At 40.7% G+C, this 15,997-nt stretch overlaps 1 protein-coding gene across 1 annotated transcript; it reads left to right on the forward strand.

Annotated features, from left to right (window-relative positions):
• Positions 1 to 13,698: 13,698 nt before the first annotated feature.
• Positions 13,699 to 15,521, forward strand: LOC127080746 (uncharacterized). The gene is made up of 5 exons (XM_051021048.1): positions 13,699 to 14,170; positions 14,275 to 14,724; positions 14,770 to 14,896; positions 14,978 to 15,311; positions 15,366 to 15,521. Exons 1-5 carry the CDS (start codon positions 13,699 to 13,701, stop codon positions 15,519 to 15,521), a joined length of 1,539 nt encoding a protein of 512 aa, XP_050877005.1.
• Positions 15,522 to 15,997: the final 476 nt, after the last annotated feature.

The following is a 15,997-nucleotide window of genomic DNA, read 5'->3' on the forward strand; positions in this document are numbered from 1 at the left end:
AAGAAGGAAAATGGACCCCAAGAGTGATAAAGGAATATTTCTGGGCTACTCAACAAACAGTAGAGCCTTTAGAGTCTTTAATTCCACAACTAAAGTTATGATGGAATCTATCAATGTTGTTGTTGATGATCAAGAGACTGATGTCACAGACGATGTTGAAACATTTTTGAATGATGCCCCAGCTGAACCTTATGATAAAAGTAGTAAGAGTGAGTCCACCCAGGCTGAACCTGAAGCTAATCAAGTAAACAAGGGACCCTCTATCAGAATTCAGAAGGATCATCCTAAAGATCTCATTATAGGAGATCTAAATAAAGGAGTCACCACTAGATCAAGGAAAGTGATCTCACATGCCTGTTTTGTGTCAAAGATTGAGCCTAAGAATGTTAAAAAAGCTTTAACTGGTGAATTCTGGATCAATGTCATGCAGGAAGAGTTAGGGAAATTCAAGAGAAATGAAGTATGGGATTTAGTTCCAAGACCTGAAGGAATAAATGTTATTGGAACAAAGTGGGTATACAAGAATAAATCTGATGAAAAAGGTGTGGTTACTAGGAATAAAGCAAGGTTAGTAGCTCAAGGATACACTCAAGTTGAAGGAGTTGACTTTGATGAAACATTTGCTCCTGTAGCTCGCCTGGAGTCCATTAGATTATTGCTATGAGTGGCATGTATTATGAAGTTTAAACTGTTCCAAATGGATGTGAAAAGTGCCTTCTTAAATGGCTACTTGAATGAGGAAGTATGTGTCGAACAACCAAAGGGATTCACAGATCCAAATCTTCCAAAGCATGTGTATAAGTTGAGGAAAGCTCTTTATGGGTTGAAACAAGCTCCTAGAGCTTGGTATGAAAGACTCACAATGTTTCTCATTGACAATGGATATAGAAAGGGAGGCATTGATAAGACTTTATTTGTCAAAGATGAAGGAGGAAAGCTCATGATTGCTCAGATCTATATGGATGATATTGTGTTTGGTGGGATGTCAAGTAAGATGGTTCAACATTTTGTTGAACAAATGCAGTATGAATTTGAGATGAGTCTTGTTGGAGAACTAACTTATTTTCTTGGCCTGTAAGTCAAGCAGATGGAAGATTCTATCTTTCTATCTCAAAGTAAATATGCCAGGAATATAGTTAAGAAGTTTGGCATGGAGAATGCAAGCCACAAGAGGACACCTGCTCCTACTCATCTGAAGTTGTCTAAGAATGAAAATGGTGTCAGTGTGGATTAAAGTCTCTACAGAAGCATGATAGGGAGTTTGTTATATCTTACAGCAAGCAGACCTAACATTGCTTTTGCTGTAGGTGTATGTGCTAGATATCAAGCTGAACTAAAGGTGAGCCATATAAACCAAGTGAAAAGGATCCTGAAATATGTCAATGGCACTTGTAACTATGGGATGCTATACACTCATGGATCTGATTCTGTGTTGTCTGGCTATTGTGATGTTGATTGGGCTGGAAGTGCTGATGATAGGAAAAGCACATCAGGAGGATGTTTCTTCTTGGGGAACAATCTAATATCATGGTTTAGTAAGAAGCAAAATTGTGTTTCTTTGTCTACTGCTGAAGCTGAATACATAGCAGCTGGAAGTAGTTGTTCTCAACTGGTGTGGATGAAATAAATGCAGACTGAATACAATGTCACACAAGATGTCATGAAATTATACTGTGACAACCTGAGTGCGATAAACATCTCAAAGAACCCTATTCAGCACAGCAGGACCAAACACATTGATATCCGTCACCATTTTATTAGAGAACTTGTGGAGGATAAGATTGTAGCCTTAGAGCATGTTGCTACTGAGATGCAGTTAGCTGATATTTTTACAAAGGCCTTGGATGCAAATTAATTTGAATTCCTGAGAGAGAAATTAGGGATTTGCATTTATAAAAATTTGTAGCAATTAATATGAAGTAGAAAAAGTACTCAAATTACAGTCTATTTTCCTAAAATAAAGTGCCCCTATTATGGTAAATCATTACCTTGTATTGGAAATACCATCTACTACATCTTCACACGCTACCCCCATAAGCTCATTGCCTACTCCAACTATTTGTAGTGGGGTATTCGTTACCATTAGAGATATTGACTAAATCCAAGGTAAATCATACAAGTCGAGTCGCCACCGCACTTCTATTTATCCAAAGGAATGGTTAGAAAGCGAACAAAAACCTAAGAGTTTTATCGAGTCAAAAACTAGTAAAAATGTCAGAGATCTGGGTAAGGGGGTTGGTTATGCAATGGGAAGATATTAGGCACCCAAAGCATCCTAGGTACTCCTAGGGAGCCCTTTTCACATTTGTTGCAAAGGTTGTTGTTTTTTTTTGAAAATTTATTTGTGCAAACATGATTGAAGGGATGAGAAAAGCGTGTATGTTTATCTAATGTACTACTTACTAAAAGAAGGGTCAAAAGAAAATGACTCGCATGGACGTCGCATCCACTGCATACGTATCTCATCTGAATCTGAGAATCAGAGTCTTCATAGCTCGGCTACCTATGGGTTAAAGAGGAGTGTGCTCGCTAAGACATCGCGTCTTATGCCTACATATCTCATATGGGATGAAAATCAGAGCAAAACGTAGTTCGACCACCTATGGGGTAAGGGTTGTGTTTTGGGGTGAACGACGTTACTACGCAATCTACCGGATGCTCGGCCTTTGGAGACTTACTCGCCTATAGTAGAAGGAGATAACGTGTTCTTAGGAGAAGAAAAATCAATGAGTTTGGGGTGTTTAGGGATGCTCATGCAAAAAGGCAGTCCTAGATGAAGGAACCACACTACCTTAAATGACATGCCACGAGAGGCTATACGAAACCTAAGAAATCGGTAACATGCAGGAAAAGTAAAGGGATCGAGAGATCTACCGTACGGATAAAGATCCGAAGTAACATCAATTAGATAAATAAGAAACCCAGAGATCTCTCAAGCTAGCACCATCAAAGAAAGTGAGTCAGTACAGGTAATCGGAATAAACCTCCAGGTGGTATCCCACAAATAAAGTGGAATACCAGGCAAGCCATCTCTGCAAGAGTCATATGAGCCCTCGCAAAATAAAACTCAACAAACAGGTTAGAGAAACAAGATAGGGTAATCAAGAGTTGCCCCCAAATAAAAATGTAACCACATGAATCATGCCATTAAAATTCACAAAGAGCAACCAAGGGTAGGAGGCCTAAACCTCTTGTCAAACACATGCATCAAAAGGGTATCAAATTCACCCATAATACCTCATACCTTCAGAGCATTCAAATTAAAAGCATAAAGTAATGGGAGTAAGGCAAACCTGACTGGAGAGATCGAATGAAATTGAATTGCCCGGTTGGGTTTGCAAAGCACTCTTAGGGTTTATATGAGAGGGAATTGGTTTTTTGCAGATGAGTTCCCTTCAGTCTCTGGAGGTTGCTCTGAACTCTGTTAGCTCTTCTCTCAATATCTTTTTCCTGCCAGGGTAATAGGAATAGAATTCCTTTGTTTCACTGAAACTCTGAATTTATAACCTGATTTTTGTGGACCTGTGGGCTCAAATGAGAGAGGCCCAAGTCCAAAAATTTTCTGTTATATTTTATTTATTTATTTATTTATTTATTTATTTATTTCATTTTTTTTTACACGTGGGCTTCGCCTAGCGAGCATGACAGTTCAAGAAATTCCTCTGAGCGTAGGTGATTCTGGTGGCTTTTCTTGGGACTCGCTAGGCGACCCATTCTGCTCGCCTAGCGAGCATGACAAATCATGAACAAACTTTTGCTCCTTCAAGATTAACGTTTTGACTGACGAATAGACCCCATTTGAACCTGTTGGAAGTATCTCAAGCCATTCCCTTGTGTTGACTGATCATCTAAATAGAACCCACAAAGTGTCTTGGATGATACTCAAGCTTCAAACAAAAGATGTTAGTGACACATTTTTGTGCTTTTGGTTAGTAAACAAAAGTAAGAGAAACAATGATGTATAATTCAAGCATGCTTGGTGATCTCAAACCAATCACAAGGAGTCCCACCCAAAGGCAAAGGGAACGAAGATGTTAAAGATCCTTGAGGCTATGCAAATGCGATGTTATGATGCCATGGGAGATCTTAGGGTCAAAATTGGGGTCTTACAGATGCCCCTATTTAAGGTCATTCTATCCGGAGAAGTGAAGGTTAAAATCTTCGTCTCGACGGGGTAGAATGGGCTTAAATAATAACAAAGAGACGAATTTTGGTCCCTAAGAGACATCATGATGCAAATGTAGGTATGAAAAATGGTAGCACTCTGTGGAGATATGTGTCCACAAAAGCAAAGAAATCAGAAGCCACTGATAATCCATATGAGCAATTCACTCCATGGGACCAAGACCCTGGGGATAGAAAAGGGATAAAAATGCGCGAGCAGGTCACGACTCAAAGCGTGGGGAACAGAATTCCAAAGGGAAAAGATCCAATGGAAAGACTCGAGCTGACTCGAAGATGCATGTATTAGGGAATATGCCAATACAGCAAAAAACTATCCACAACAGATACTTCGGATAAAATCCGGATGAAAACAATCCACTAAGGGACTTCGCTGGGGATGTCCACAAGGACACTCCTGGGGAAGCAGCGGGACGAGGTATTACCGGTTACTGGATAGTAAGCTCAAGGAGACATGTGATCTGAACGCCAGGTATGAGGGTGAGAGATACAACATGCTCAGGAAGAGATGAATATCCAAGACCGGTATAAGGGTGAGAGATATCAAAACTTCAAAACGTCTGAGGAAAACCTAAAAGGTATACTTCAACTCAGGGATTCTGACTCCACAAGGGACAAAAAGTCATAATAGGGAGCAGAGGGGAAGGAACACCAGGGATACCGGTTACTGGGCATATAATAGGTGACCAACCAAGGCGTGAATTGGGGAATATTCCTAAAACACTCATCATCCAAAAGAGGGCTAAAAGCAAACTCGATTACAGGATGGATATTCGACTCCACAAAGGGGATACGAATCTTACTCAACTGGGGAAGAACAAAAGGCTTCAGACCTGAGAGTGCATGAGATATACTATCTATTACCGTCAGAACGTAGATAATATACTCGCATGGACGATTATCCACAACCGGTTACTGGGTTAATAAAGGATAAATCGACCGAAAAGAAAAGGCATCGGGATACCGAAACTAGGTATATAATGATGACCAATTCAGGGGAGGAACAATCGTTACCAACAACAACAAGGTAGACGAGAGATGACCCGCTGGGGATAAATTGTGTAATCAGGGTAATTATCCAAGCAGATGAGGGGATATCATCACCGAATATTGGATGAAGATAACTGTCACCAATTAAAGATGAGCAAAAATAGTTACTCTGCAAAAAGGGAAGAATTAGGGTTTACAACTACCGATATGAGGGTAGAGAAACACAGACTCCGTCGGGGATAATAATTACTAATTATTGAGCAATTATTCATTTACCACAGGGAAACAGGAAAAGAGTCTCAAGAGACCGATCTAGGATCAAACTAGATAGGCACACCAAATCAAGACTTGTCCCGGTGAGGATATAACTCAATGGGGAAAACCATCCCAATATATGTGTCGGGAAGGAACAAAAACAATCAACATCCACGAGGATATAACCCGGTGGGGAATATGGAAGAAAGGATAGACGCTTTCTGCTTATGGAGCTGACTCTATATGGAGAGATCAGACACACACATCTGCTCGGGGAAGTATATCACCAAATAGCAGGAGACAGCAAACAACGATATATGGCAAAGAATGCAACATGAATATCTGAATGTTATAATTATGCATGAATATGCGTGGTTTATGTATGATGTATGCTAACAGACAGACATATCTAACACAACCAGGTCCAGGAATCAACCACCCGGTACTACATCTCAAGAGAGAAAGCCAAGTTCACCGGGGAGTATCCAATCTGCTGGGGATCAGAGATACCAGGAAGCAAAGAACTCTGCAAGGGATGAATCATCAATCATTCTAGCTGGGGACGAGAGTTATCACAGACAAGGTCCACCACACCAACAACTCTACTGGGGAATCTATCCGAGGAGATAAAGGATTTATCGGGATCAACCACCAAATACCGCTCTTGCCCAAAGAGATCCAAGTTGCTGAGGAAGAAAGATTGCTACTCTGCTGAAGGGAAGAGAGGTGGCTCTCAACAAGCAATCCACTAAGTAGGATAAACCACAAGGGGTTCCGGAGGGAGGAGATACAGTCATGCCAGGAATATGGACAAAAATCTTACCCTGTTGGGGATCGTACCACCCTTGGGAGAGCACTGAGGATCTCCTAAGTATCCTTTCGTCATTGTGAATGTTCACTTTGTTTAAAAATAAATTATAAAAAATTTGATCGTTTAAAACAATGATATTTTCTTAATCAAAACATGCAAAACATTTGTTGAATAGAAACAGATCAGAGTGCCAATAATTGGATAAAAGGCTCAAATTTATTTGATAGAATGGTAGTCTGCTAATGGCAAGACTCCATAGATCTTTATAAATTTGAAATTGGTGATATATATTGGAAAAGGGCTACATTGAACATAATGACCATTTCTCCACCAATTCTGAATTCGATGTATTTGAAGCTTTGGTTGATAATGAGCAGGAATCTCTGACGGACGACAGTTGTAGAACAAAGTCTTGTCAGGATGCAGTTACTTGCCAAATCCCTAATTTTTTTTTGCCTAGATTGCCCCAGGGTGAGGTACTCAATCTAGCGGGATACAAATATTCATCATTTTTTTCATGTCTCTAACTTTTTCCTGGACCGCCCTTTCGGGTTTTCAATCCACCGAGACGCTCATTTTTGCCTAAGCCGCCCTTTCGGGTTTTCAGCTTAGCGAGCTATTCAGTTTTTATTTTTTTTAGGCGAAGTATTTCTTGACTGCATCTGAATTCACAGGACGAGTGAAATCCTCCCCATCCATAGTTGTAAGTATCAAAGCACCGCTTGAAAAGGCTCTCTTAACAACATACAGACCCTCATAGTTTGGAGTCCACTTGCCCCTGGAATCGGGCGCGAAAGACAAAACTTTCTTGAGCACAAGGTCACCTTCTCAGAACACACGAGGCTTGACCTTCTTATCAAAAGCTTTCTTCATCCTTTGCTGATATAACTGACTGTGGCACATGGCAGTCAATCTCTTCTCTTCAATCAAATTCAGCTGGTCATAACGACTCTGAACCCATTCAGCATCAGTCAACTTGGCTTCCATCAAGACTCTCATTGATGGGATCTCCACCTCTACAGGGAGTACAGCCTCCGATCATATCGTCAACGTACACCTCAATCTCCTTATGCATCATGTCATGGAACAAGGTAGTCATAGCTCGTTGATATGTGGCTCCGGCGTTCTTCAAACCGAAGGGCATCACTCGATAACAGAATGTTCCCCAAGGTGTGATGAATGTTGTCTTCTCCATATCCTCGGGTGCCATTTTAATCTGATTATATCCGGAAAATCCATCCATAAACGAGAAGACTTTGAATTATGTGGTAGAGGGAAATCATCTTTCGGACTAGCTTTATTCAAGTCTCTATAGTCCACACACATCCGGACTTTTCCATCTTTCTTAGGCACGGGCACAATATTGGCCACCCATTGAGGATATGTAGAAGTCACCAGAAACCCTGCATCAATTTGCTTCTGAACTTCCTCTTTGATCTTTACTGCCATATCAGGATGAGTTCTTCTGAGCTTCTGCTTCACAGGCACGCACTCAGGTTTTAAAGGCAGGAAATGTTGCACAATATCAGTATCTAGACCAGGCATGTCTTCATATGACTAGGCAAATACGTCAACATATTCTCGTAGCAACTTAATCAACCCCTTCTTAACAGATTCTTCCAGAAGTGCCCCAATCTTTACCTCTCGCACACAATCTTCAGACCTCAAGTTGACTGTTTCCAGATTCTCAAGATGTGGCTGAATGATTTTCTCTTCATGCTCAAGTAGACGGGTAATCTCATCAGGAATCTCTTCAGCATCATCTTCCTCTGCCTCAAATACAGTGAATTCAAAATTGAGAGGTGGTGTTGGGTCATTATGTTCAATGGGTTTGATCAACCTGCATAATGATTTTGGATATGAAAAGCTTTTAGAAATCAAACAAGGCAAATCATTATGCAGATGAAAAGATTGATTTTATTTTTATTTTTAGGGTTTTATGTGATCACCAATTTCATGCAAAAAGCAAAAAGGGAAAATAATTGGAAAAACAAACATTTAATATGAATTGATTGAATGAAAATATCATTGTACTTATGCGCCAACAATGTCATCACTCCTCCTTTTGGCATGGGAGAAGGGTTTTCAAACAAAGTGATCATTACGTTGACTTATGGACAACTGTTGGAATATCCACAACGACCCAATTATTGCAGACCCCTCCAGGGATGATGAAATTGCCAGAATCCTCTGTATCTTCTTCTAAAACGGCAACAACCTCCTCATCTAGACCAGTGTGGATGAAACCTCCATTCTTGAATAAACCTTGCTTGTTGAAAGTACCAGAAGAAAAACCTATGCCAGCCCGGGACTCGTTGTCTCCTAACTCAATCATTTTTCCTAAACCAGTGGTTGCACCACGCTCAATGGCCAGCTTTGCATCTTTGTAGGAAGCAAATGAAGGAGCTCTTTTCTCAATAGGCTCAGCAATAGATAACGCCTGGAAAGGAGTTCCAACTTCAACCTCAGCGTCTATATAAGAGAAAGAAGACAAATGGCTAACCAGGAGAGCCTTTTCTCCCCCTACCACTACCAGTTTCTTGTTTTTCACGAATTTCAGTTTCTGGCGTAGGGTGGATGTCACGGCGCCTGCTTCGTGAATCCATGGTCTAAGTGATCCATCAGTCTTGAAATATTGGCTCTAGTGTAGTACCGGTGAGTCAGCTTGTCTTCAAAATAAATGAAGGACACAGAGTTAGACCACAAGGCAAGGGACCGGAAACAAAACCTGCTTATGCATATGATGCATGCAATGCTTGTGCATATGATTTGTTTTTTTAATTTCAAAGGAACTTTAGAGTTTTATTTGCAAATTCTGGAAATATTAAGCATTTTATCACATATGGAAATATCTCATCAAATAATATCAGGGAAAAGAAGTGCAGCATCGTCCATCATGTACAAGAGAAAAGGAAAATAATCGTCCTATGGATCCCTAGAAACAATCATCTAATGCTCGGGACACAGGAAGATAAGATGCGCGAAGCCTCTTCACCTCCCTCTCGTAGGCTGTCTCCATATCGGCCTTCTCTTTGGCGAGTCGATCATACTTCCTCTTCCAGAACTTAGAAGACTGAGGAAGTAGAGAAGTCCATACATCATCAGGGTCATCAATAACCTGATGCTCAAGAAACTCAATCAACGCATCCTTTTCCTTAATCTGCTGAAGCAACTCTTCACGTTCACGGATCCAGGCACGTGAACGGTCTTCGTCTCTTAACTCCTCTACTCCTTGATTAGGGAGGGTTGAAGGCCCAGCCATAATCATAGGTGTAGGTCTCGGATACTCGTAAGGCATGAGATACTCAGACGCCCTCTTCCTAACCCAAACAGTGTAAGGCTCCAAAGCGATGCAATTCTTAGGACCTAACTCTTTCCTTCCTTTCCTATGAATCTTGCGCCAAGCGCGGACCATCCTAGCTTTCAAGCCTTGGGGATCTTTACCATCCTGAAAGAATACACCCTCTAACAGAATGTTATTGGGTTTATCCTTTAAGGGGAACCCAAGCTGCTGACGTGCCAAAATAGGATTGTAGTTAATCCCACCACATGTACCAAGAAGAGGTACATTGGAGAATTCGCCACAAGAGTCAATAATCTGCACACCCTCATACACACGGTTATACCAAGAGATATCATCATTAGTGAGAGGCATAAGTCTCGTGGACCACCGTAGACATTCCTTGTTCTCCTTGAAAGCGACCGTCTGAGGCAAGTGAGAAATAAACCACTTATACAACAGAGGCAAACAACACACAATGGCGCCACCACCCTTTGCATTCCTCATATGCAAAGAGAAGTAGATATCTCCCAACAGAGTCGGAACGGGATTAAGAGTAGAGAAAATCCTAATAGCATTCACATCCACAAACTTGTCGATGTTGGGGAATAACACTAGCCCATAGATGAGAAGTACAAATATGGCCTCAAAGGCGTCCTCACTCATGGCCTTCCCATACATAGTAGCTTGAACGATGAGGAACTCAGAAGGGAGACCTTGAATTCCACCTTTGGTAGTCATATGAGCACCAACCAGAGATTCATCTATGTGTAACATGTCTGTTATCTCTTGAGAAGTAGGAACCCTTTCCAAGCCACTGAACGGCAACTGATCCAGAACAAGTATACCCACAAGATAAGCATACTCCTCCAGTGTAGGCAAAAGTTGAAAATTCGGAAACGTGAAGCAACGGTACAAAGGATCGTAAAACTGCACCAATACACTCATCAGACCTTCATCCACCTGAGTAGTCAGAAGAGGAAGAAGCTTCCCAAAACGAGCTTTGAAACCCAAAGGATCTAATACATAGGATGTCAGATTCCTTAACTCTTTCAAATCTGGTTGCCTGAAGCTGTACTTCTTTGTATTCATTCTTTGTCTTTCCATGTCTGAAAATTTTGCAAATAAACCCCTTAAGTTCCTTGAAAATTTTCTTATTTATTGATGATATGGATGCAAATGGGTGCATGAATGCATGAATGCAACAATCACACTCAAGGATCAAGCAAAGCACACCAAACAAAGGTCATTGGATGGATCATGTTATCCTTAATATCAATCATCCATTTTGGTGGATTATGGTTTACACCTTATCAACACCCAAGTTCCATTGATATTAAGGATACCTGAACGGATCAACCATGAGTCAAGGGTTTGTTGCAAGTCACGAGCATGGAGTTTAGGTTAAGAACCACCCAAAGGGAGTGTACTAAGGTTTAAACCTGCCAAACATGTTCTACAAGAGGTTCCCATAGTCATCATCCCATCTTTTGGATATTATCGGAGAAACGACTGCTCGTATTCCAAAAATATTCTCAAGAGAGACTCTTATGAGTGTAGTATCGCGTAACAATCGTATCAAATCTTACACTTGAACGACCTTCGCACTACATCCTAAGAATAGGCTAAGATGGGTTTGGTAACCTAAGGTCCTTGGCTTCTAAGGTCTATATTGGAAAAGTAATGTCTAACCACAACTACTTGTGTGACATTATTGATCCCAACATGACCTCCACCAAGTGAATGGGCTTGCAAGTCAACTTGCTAAGGAATAACTCCACACAAGTCAACAAGACTATGCCATTCTCCTATCCTAAGTGCACTCGAGTTCGGGTATAGAACTCATCTCACAAAGATCACCAAGCACACAAGGAACTAATATTCAAGCAATTCAATCATTACATACAATACAATAATCCCAAATTACACAAAAATATGTCACAAAAAAATATACAATATAATACAACAAAAAATGAAAAGTAGGCAAAACCCACTAGGCAAATACACGTCCCCAGCAGAGTCGCCACTTTTCTGTAGCGGGGTATTCGTTACCATTAGAGATATTGACTAAATCCAAGGTAAATCATACAAGTCGAGTCGCCACCGCACTTCTATTTATCCAAAGGAATGGTTAGAAAGCGAACAAAAACCTAAGAGTTTTATCGAATCAAAAACTAGTAAAAATGTCAGAGATCTGGGTAAGGGGGTTGGTTATGCAATGGGAAGGTATTAGGCACCCAAAGCATCCTAGGTACTCCTAGGGAGCCCTTTTCACATTTGTTGCAAAGGTTGTTGTTTTTTTTTGAAAATTTATTTGTGCGAACATGATTGAAGGGATGAGAAAAGCGTGTATGTTTATCTAATGTACTACTTACTAAAAGAAGGGTCAAAATAAAATGACTCGCACGGACGTCGCATCCACTGCATACGTATCTCATCTGAATCTGAGGATCAGAGTCTTCGTAGCTCGGCTACCTATGGGTTAAAGAGGAGTGTGCTCGCTAAGACATCGCGTCTTATGCCTACGTATCTCATCTGGGATGAAAATCAGAGCAAAACGTAGTTCGACCACCTATGGGGTAAGGGTTGTGTTTTGGGGTGAACGACGTTACTACGCAATCTACCGGATGCTCGACCTTTGGAGACTTACTCGCCTGTAGTAGAAGGAGATAACGTGTTCTTAGGAGAAGAAAAATCAATGAGTTTGGGGTGTTTATGGATGCTCATGCAAAAAGGCAGTCCTAGATGAAGGAACTGCGCTACCTTAAATGACATGCCACGAGAGGCTATACAAAACCTAAGAAATCGGTAACATGCGAGAAAAGTACAGGGGTCGAGAGATATACCGTACGGATAAAGATCCGAAGTAACAACAATTAGATAAATAAGAAACCCAGAGATCTCTCAAGCTAGCACCATCAAAGAAAGGAGTCAGTACAGGTAATCGGAATAAACCTCCAGGTGGTATCCCACAAATAAAGTGGAACACCAAATCAAAACAAAACTCAACAAACAGGTTAGAGAAACAAGATAGGGTAATTAAGAGTTGCCCCCAAATCAAAATGTAACCACATGAGTCATGCCATTAAAATTCACAAAAAGCTCACAAAGAGCAACCAAGGGTAGGAGGCCTAAACCTCTTATCAAACACATGCATAAAAAGGGTATCAAATTCACCCATAATACCTCATACCTTCAGAGCATTCAAATTAAAAGCATAAAGTAATGGGAGTAAGGCAAACCTGACTGGAGAGATCGAATGAAATTGAATTGCCCGGTTGGGTTTGCAAAGCACTCTTAGGGTTTATATGAGAGGGAATTGGTTCTTTGCAGATGAGTTCCCTTCAGTCTCTGGAGGTTGCTCTGAACTGTGTTAGCTCTTCTCTCACTATCTTTTTCCTACCAGGGTAATAGGAATAGAATTCCTTTGTTTCACTGAAACTCTGAATTTATAACCGGATTTTTGTGGACCTGTGGGCTCAAATGAGAGAGGCCCAAGTCCAAAAATTTTCTGTTATATTTTATTTATTTATTTATTTTTTTTACACATGGGATTCGCCTAGCGAGCATGACAGTTCAAGAAATTCCTCTGAGCGTAGATGATTCTGGTGGCTTTTCTTGGGACTCGCTAGGCGACCCATTCTGCTCGCCTAGCGAGCATGACAGCTCATGAACAAACTTTTGCTCCTTCAAGATTAACGTTTTGACTGACGAATAGACCCCATTTGAACCTGTTGGAAGTATCTCAAGCCATTCCCTTGTGTTGACTGATCATCTAAATAGAACCCACAAAGTGTCTTGGATGATACTCAAGCTTCAAATAAAATATGTTAGTGAGACATTTTTGTGCTTTTGGCTAGTAAACAAAAGTAAGAGAAACAATGATGTATAATTCAAGCATGCTTGGTGATCTCAAACCAATCACAAGGAGTCCCACCCAAAGGCAAAGGGAACCAAGATGCTAAAGATCCTTGAGGCTATGCAAATGCGATGTTATGATGCCATGGGGGATCTTAGGGTCAAAATTGGGGTCTTACACTATTCCATCTTCCTTTTCCTTCTCCACAAACCTCTGCTAGGGCAACCTTACTTTTTTCAGAAAAACTCCAAAATGTCACAACATCGAGATACACCTGCCTTTAAAAATACTAAGTCTGCTCTAAAATTAAGTGTTCCTCCCATGGGCGTCCCTGATGATGAGATTCTGGATGTTGCTCCTCTCTCTGTGATTCCTGCCGCGGACATTGACTTGAACCAACCCATTGCCATTGATGCCTCCGCTTCTGCATGTTCCAATCAAGGTAATCCCTCTAGTATCCCGTTTGGTTCAACTCCTGTCACTAAGCATAAGGAAGAAACACATTATACTTATCATGTTATAAGAGACCTAGTTACTAGAATTCTTAATGAAGACCACTCTGTGAAGGGGGTTTCTACTCCCCTTACTCAAATGTATCCCCCTCCTGAGGTTGAACAACCTAGTGGTAAGGCTGATGATTCCTCTAGTTCTGAAAAGGACTTGGTTGCTGAAGGGTTGCTCTCTCTAGGGCAAACCGTGTTTGACAAAGGGAAATCTGTGGCCTCTAACATGGCTAATGCTTCCCACTCTGAGAAGCATGATGATGCAAATGTTGTGATTGATCTAGAGGATGGTAGTTCTGATGATCAAGAGGAAAGCTTGATACATCACATAAAGCCAAGTGTGGCTAAACGCATGAAGACTCGCAAAGGAAATCTGTGGCTGAACTTATGTCAGCTAGAAAAGCTAAGAAGACTGCTGTCATTGGTCCCTCCAAACCATGGAGCAAGGTTGAAATAAAGAAGGGGAAGGTAAAAGATGATTCTGAACCTGAAGAGGATGTTGAGGAAGATGCCCCTAATATCTCGCTTGCGAAGAAAACTACTATTAGGAAGTCTCCTGTTAAAGTACTTGTTGTTCATTTGGATAACATCTCCTTCCATCTTGAGGATGGAGTTGCTAAGTGGAAATTTGTGATTCAGAGAAGGGTAGTTGTGGAAAGGGAATTGGGAAAAGATGTTGCTGATGTCAAGGAGGTCATGGACCTGATACAAGCTGCTGGGCTTTTGAAAACTGTTGCTGGATTCTCTCAATGCTATGAAGGTTTAGTCAAGGAATTTATTATTAATATTCCTGGGGATATTTCTGATAAGAACAACAAGGAGTTCTGCAAGGTGTATATGAGGGGTAAGTGTATAACATTCTCTCCTACTGTTATTAATAATTTTCTAGGCAGAAATAATGAGGGTGCAAGAGAATTAAAGGTTACAGACAACCAGGTCTGTAGGGAGATTACAGCTAAGCAAGTGAAAGTTTGGCCTTTTAAAAAGCATCTTCCTGCTGAGAAGTTGACTATCAAGTATGTTATCCTGCATAAAATAGGAGTTGCTAACTAGGTCCCTACCAATAATATCTCCACTATTGCTAATACTCTTGGGAGGTTTATTTTTGCTGTTGGGACAAAAGTGAAATTTGACTATGGTAGATTTATGTTTGATCAAATCATCAAGCATGCAACTACTAATGCAGTTAAGCTGCGAATTTCTTTTCCCTCTATGATATGTGGAATTATCTTGAATCAACATCCTGGTATTCTGTGCTCAAATGATTTACCTAGTAGGAGAAAACCAGCTCTGGCTGTGCATTACAAACTCTTTAAAGGTAGTCATGTCGAGGATATTGTCATGACATCTGCCATGAGGAGCCCAATCTCAAAAGTTGGAGCAATTGCTGAGCTTAAGGAGACTTGCAAAGAGCTAGGTGAAGGGATTAGGGTACCCACAACTAGAAAACAATCTTTGGAAGTCTTGATTGAAAGCTTGGAGTAGGCTAAGGGTGAAAATGTTGAACATGCTAATGTCAGCCATGAAGAAGAAGCTGAAGCCCACACCTCTAGTGAGAGGTCTGCTAACAATGATGATGCAAATGGCAATTCTGCTTCTGGTGCTGCTGAAGAGGCTGCAAACTCAAGCTCTACTGAGTAGCTCTATTGACCTTGGTCCCTCTCGTTTTTTATGGTTTTTTTTTGTTTTCTTTTTGGTGGATGTTTTTTTTTTGTTTCTCAGAATTCTTACATTTTTGTCTGTACTTGGTGATGTAACTCTTCAACTTTTGGTATTTCTGTTAATAACTAGATAGACATTTATTTTGTCTCTTTGGTCTCTTTTGGCTAAAAGGGGGGAAAAGTAGTTGTAGATGTAGTTGAGTATCTTAGCTTAGCTCAGTAGTATTGTTGTTGCTTTGTTTGTCTGATACATGGGGAGAATTCTGGTGTTTATTTGTTTGGTACAGGGGGAGAATTCTATGTGTTATGTTTGTGTGAAGCAGTGTGGTTGTTGCTTGTTGTGGACTGGCTTAAGGGGGAGTTGTTGTGTTTTGGGAAGTTGCATGGACTTGAGGGAGAGTACAAGCGCTTGTGTGTTTACTAGTTGTTATTTTTGCTAGTGATGTGTGTATGTTT

This window comes from Lathyrus oleraceus, chromosome 5 (genome assembly GCF_024323335.1).
Source record: "Lathyrus oleraceus cultivar Zhongwan6 chromosome 5, CAAS_Psat_ZW6_1.0, whole genome shotgun sequence".
NCBI classification, from domain to species: domain Eukaryota; kingdom Viridiplantae; phylum Streptophyta; class Magnoliopsida; order Fabales; family Fabaceae; genus Lathyrus; species Lathyrus oleraceus.

What these genes read in the sequence shown, in the direction of transcription:
- LOC127080746 (XM_051021048.1), top strand. Translation starts at nt 13,699, where the DNA reads ATGGGCGTCCCTGATGATGAGATTCTGGATGTTGCTCCTCTCTCTGTG. An exon ending in TGTGATTGATCTAGAGGATG is followed by an intron (nt 14,171 to 14,274) that starts GTAGTTCTGATG and finishes AACTTATGTCAG; the next exon opens with CTAGAAAAGCTAAGAAGACT. An exon ending in CTGCAAGGTGTATATGAGGG is followed by an intron (nt 14,725 to 14,769) that starts GTAAGTGTATAA and finishes ATAATTTTCTAG; the next exon opens with GCAGAAATAATGAGGGTGCA.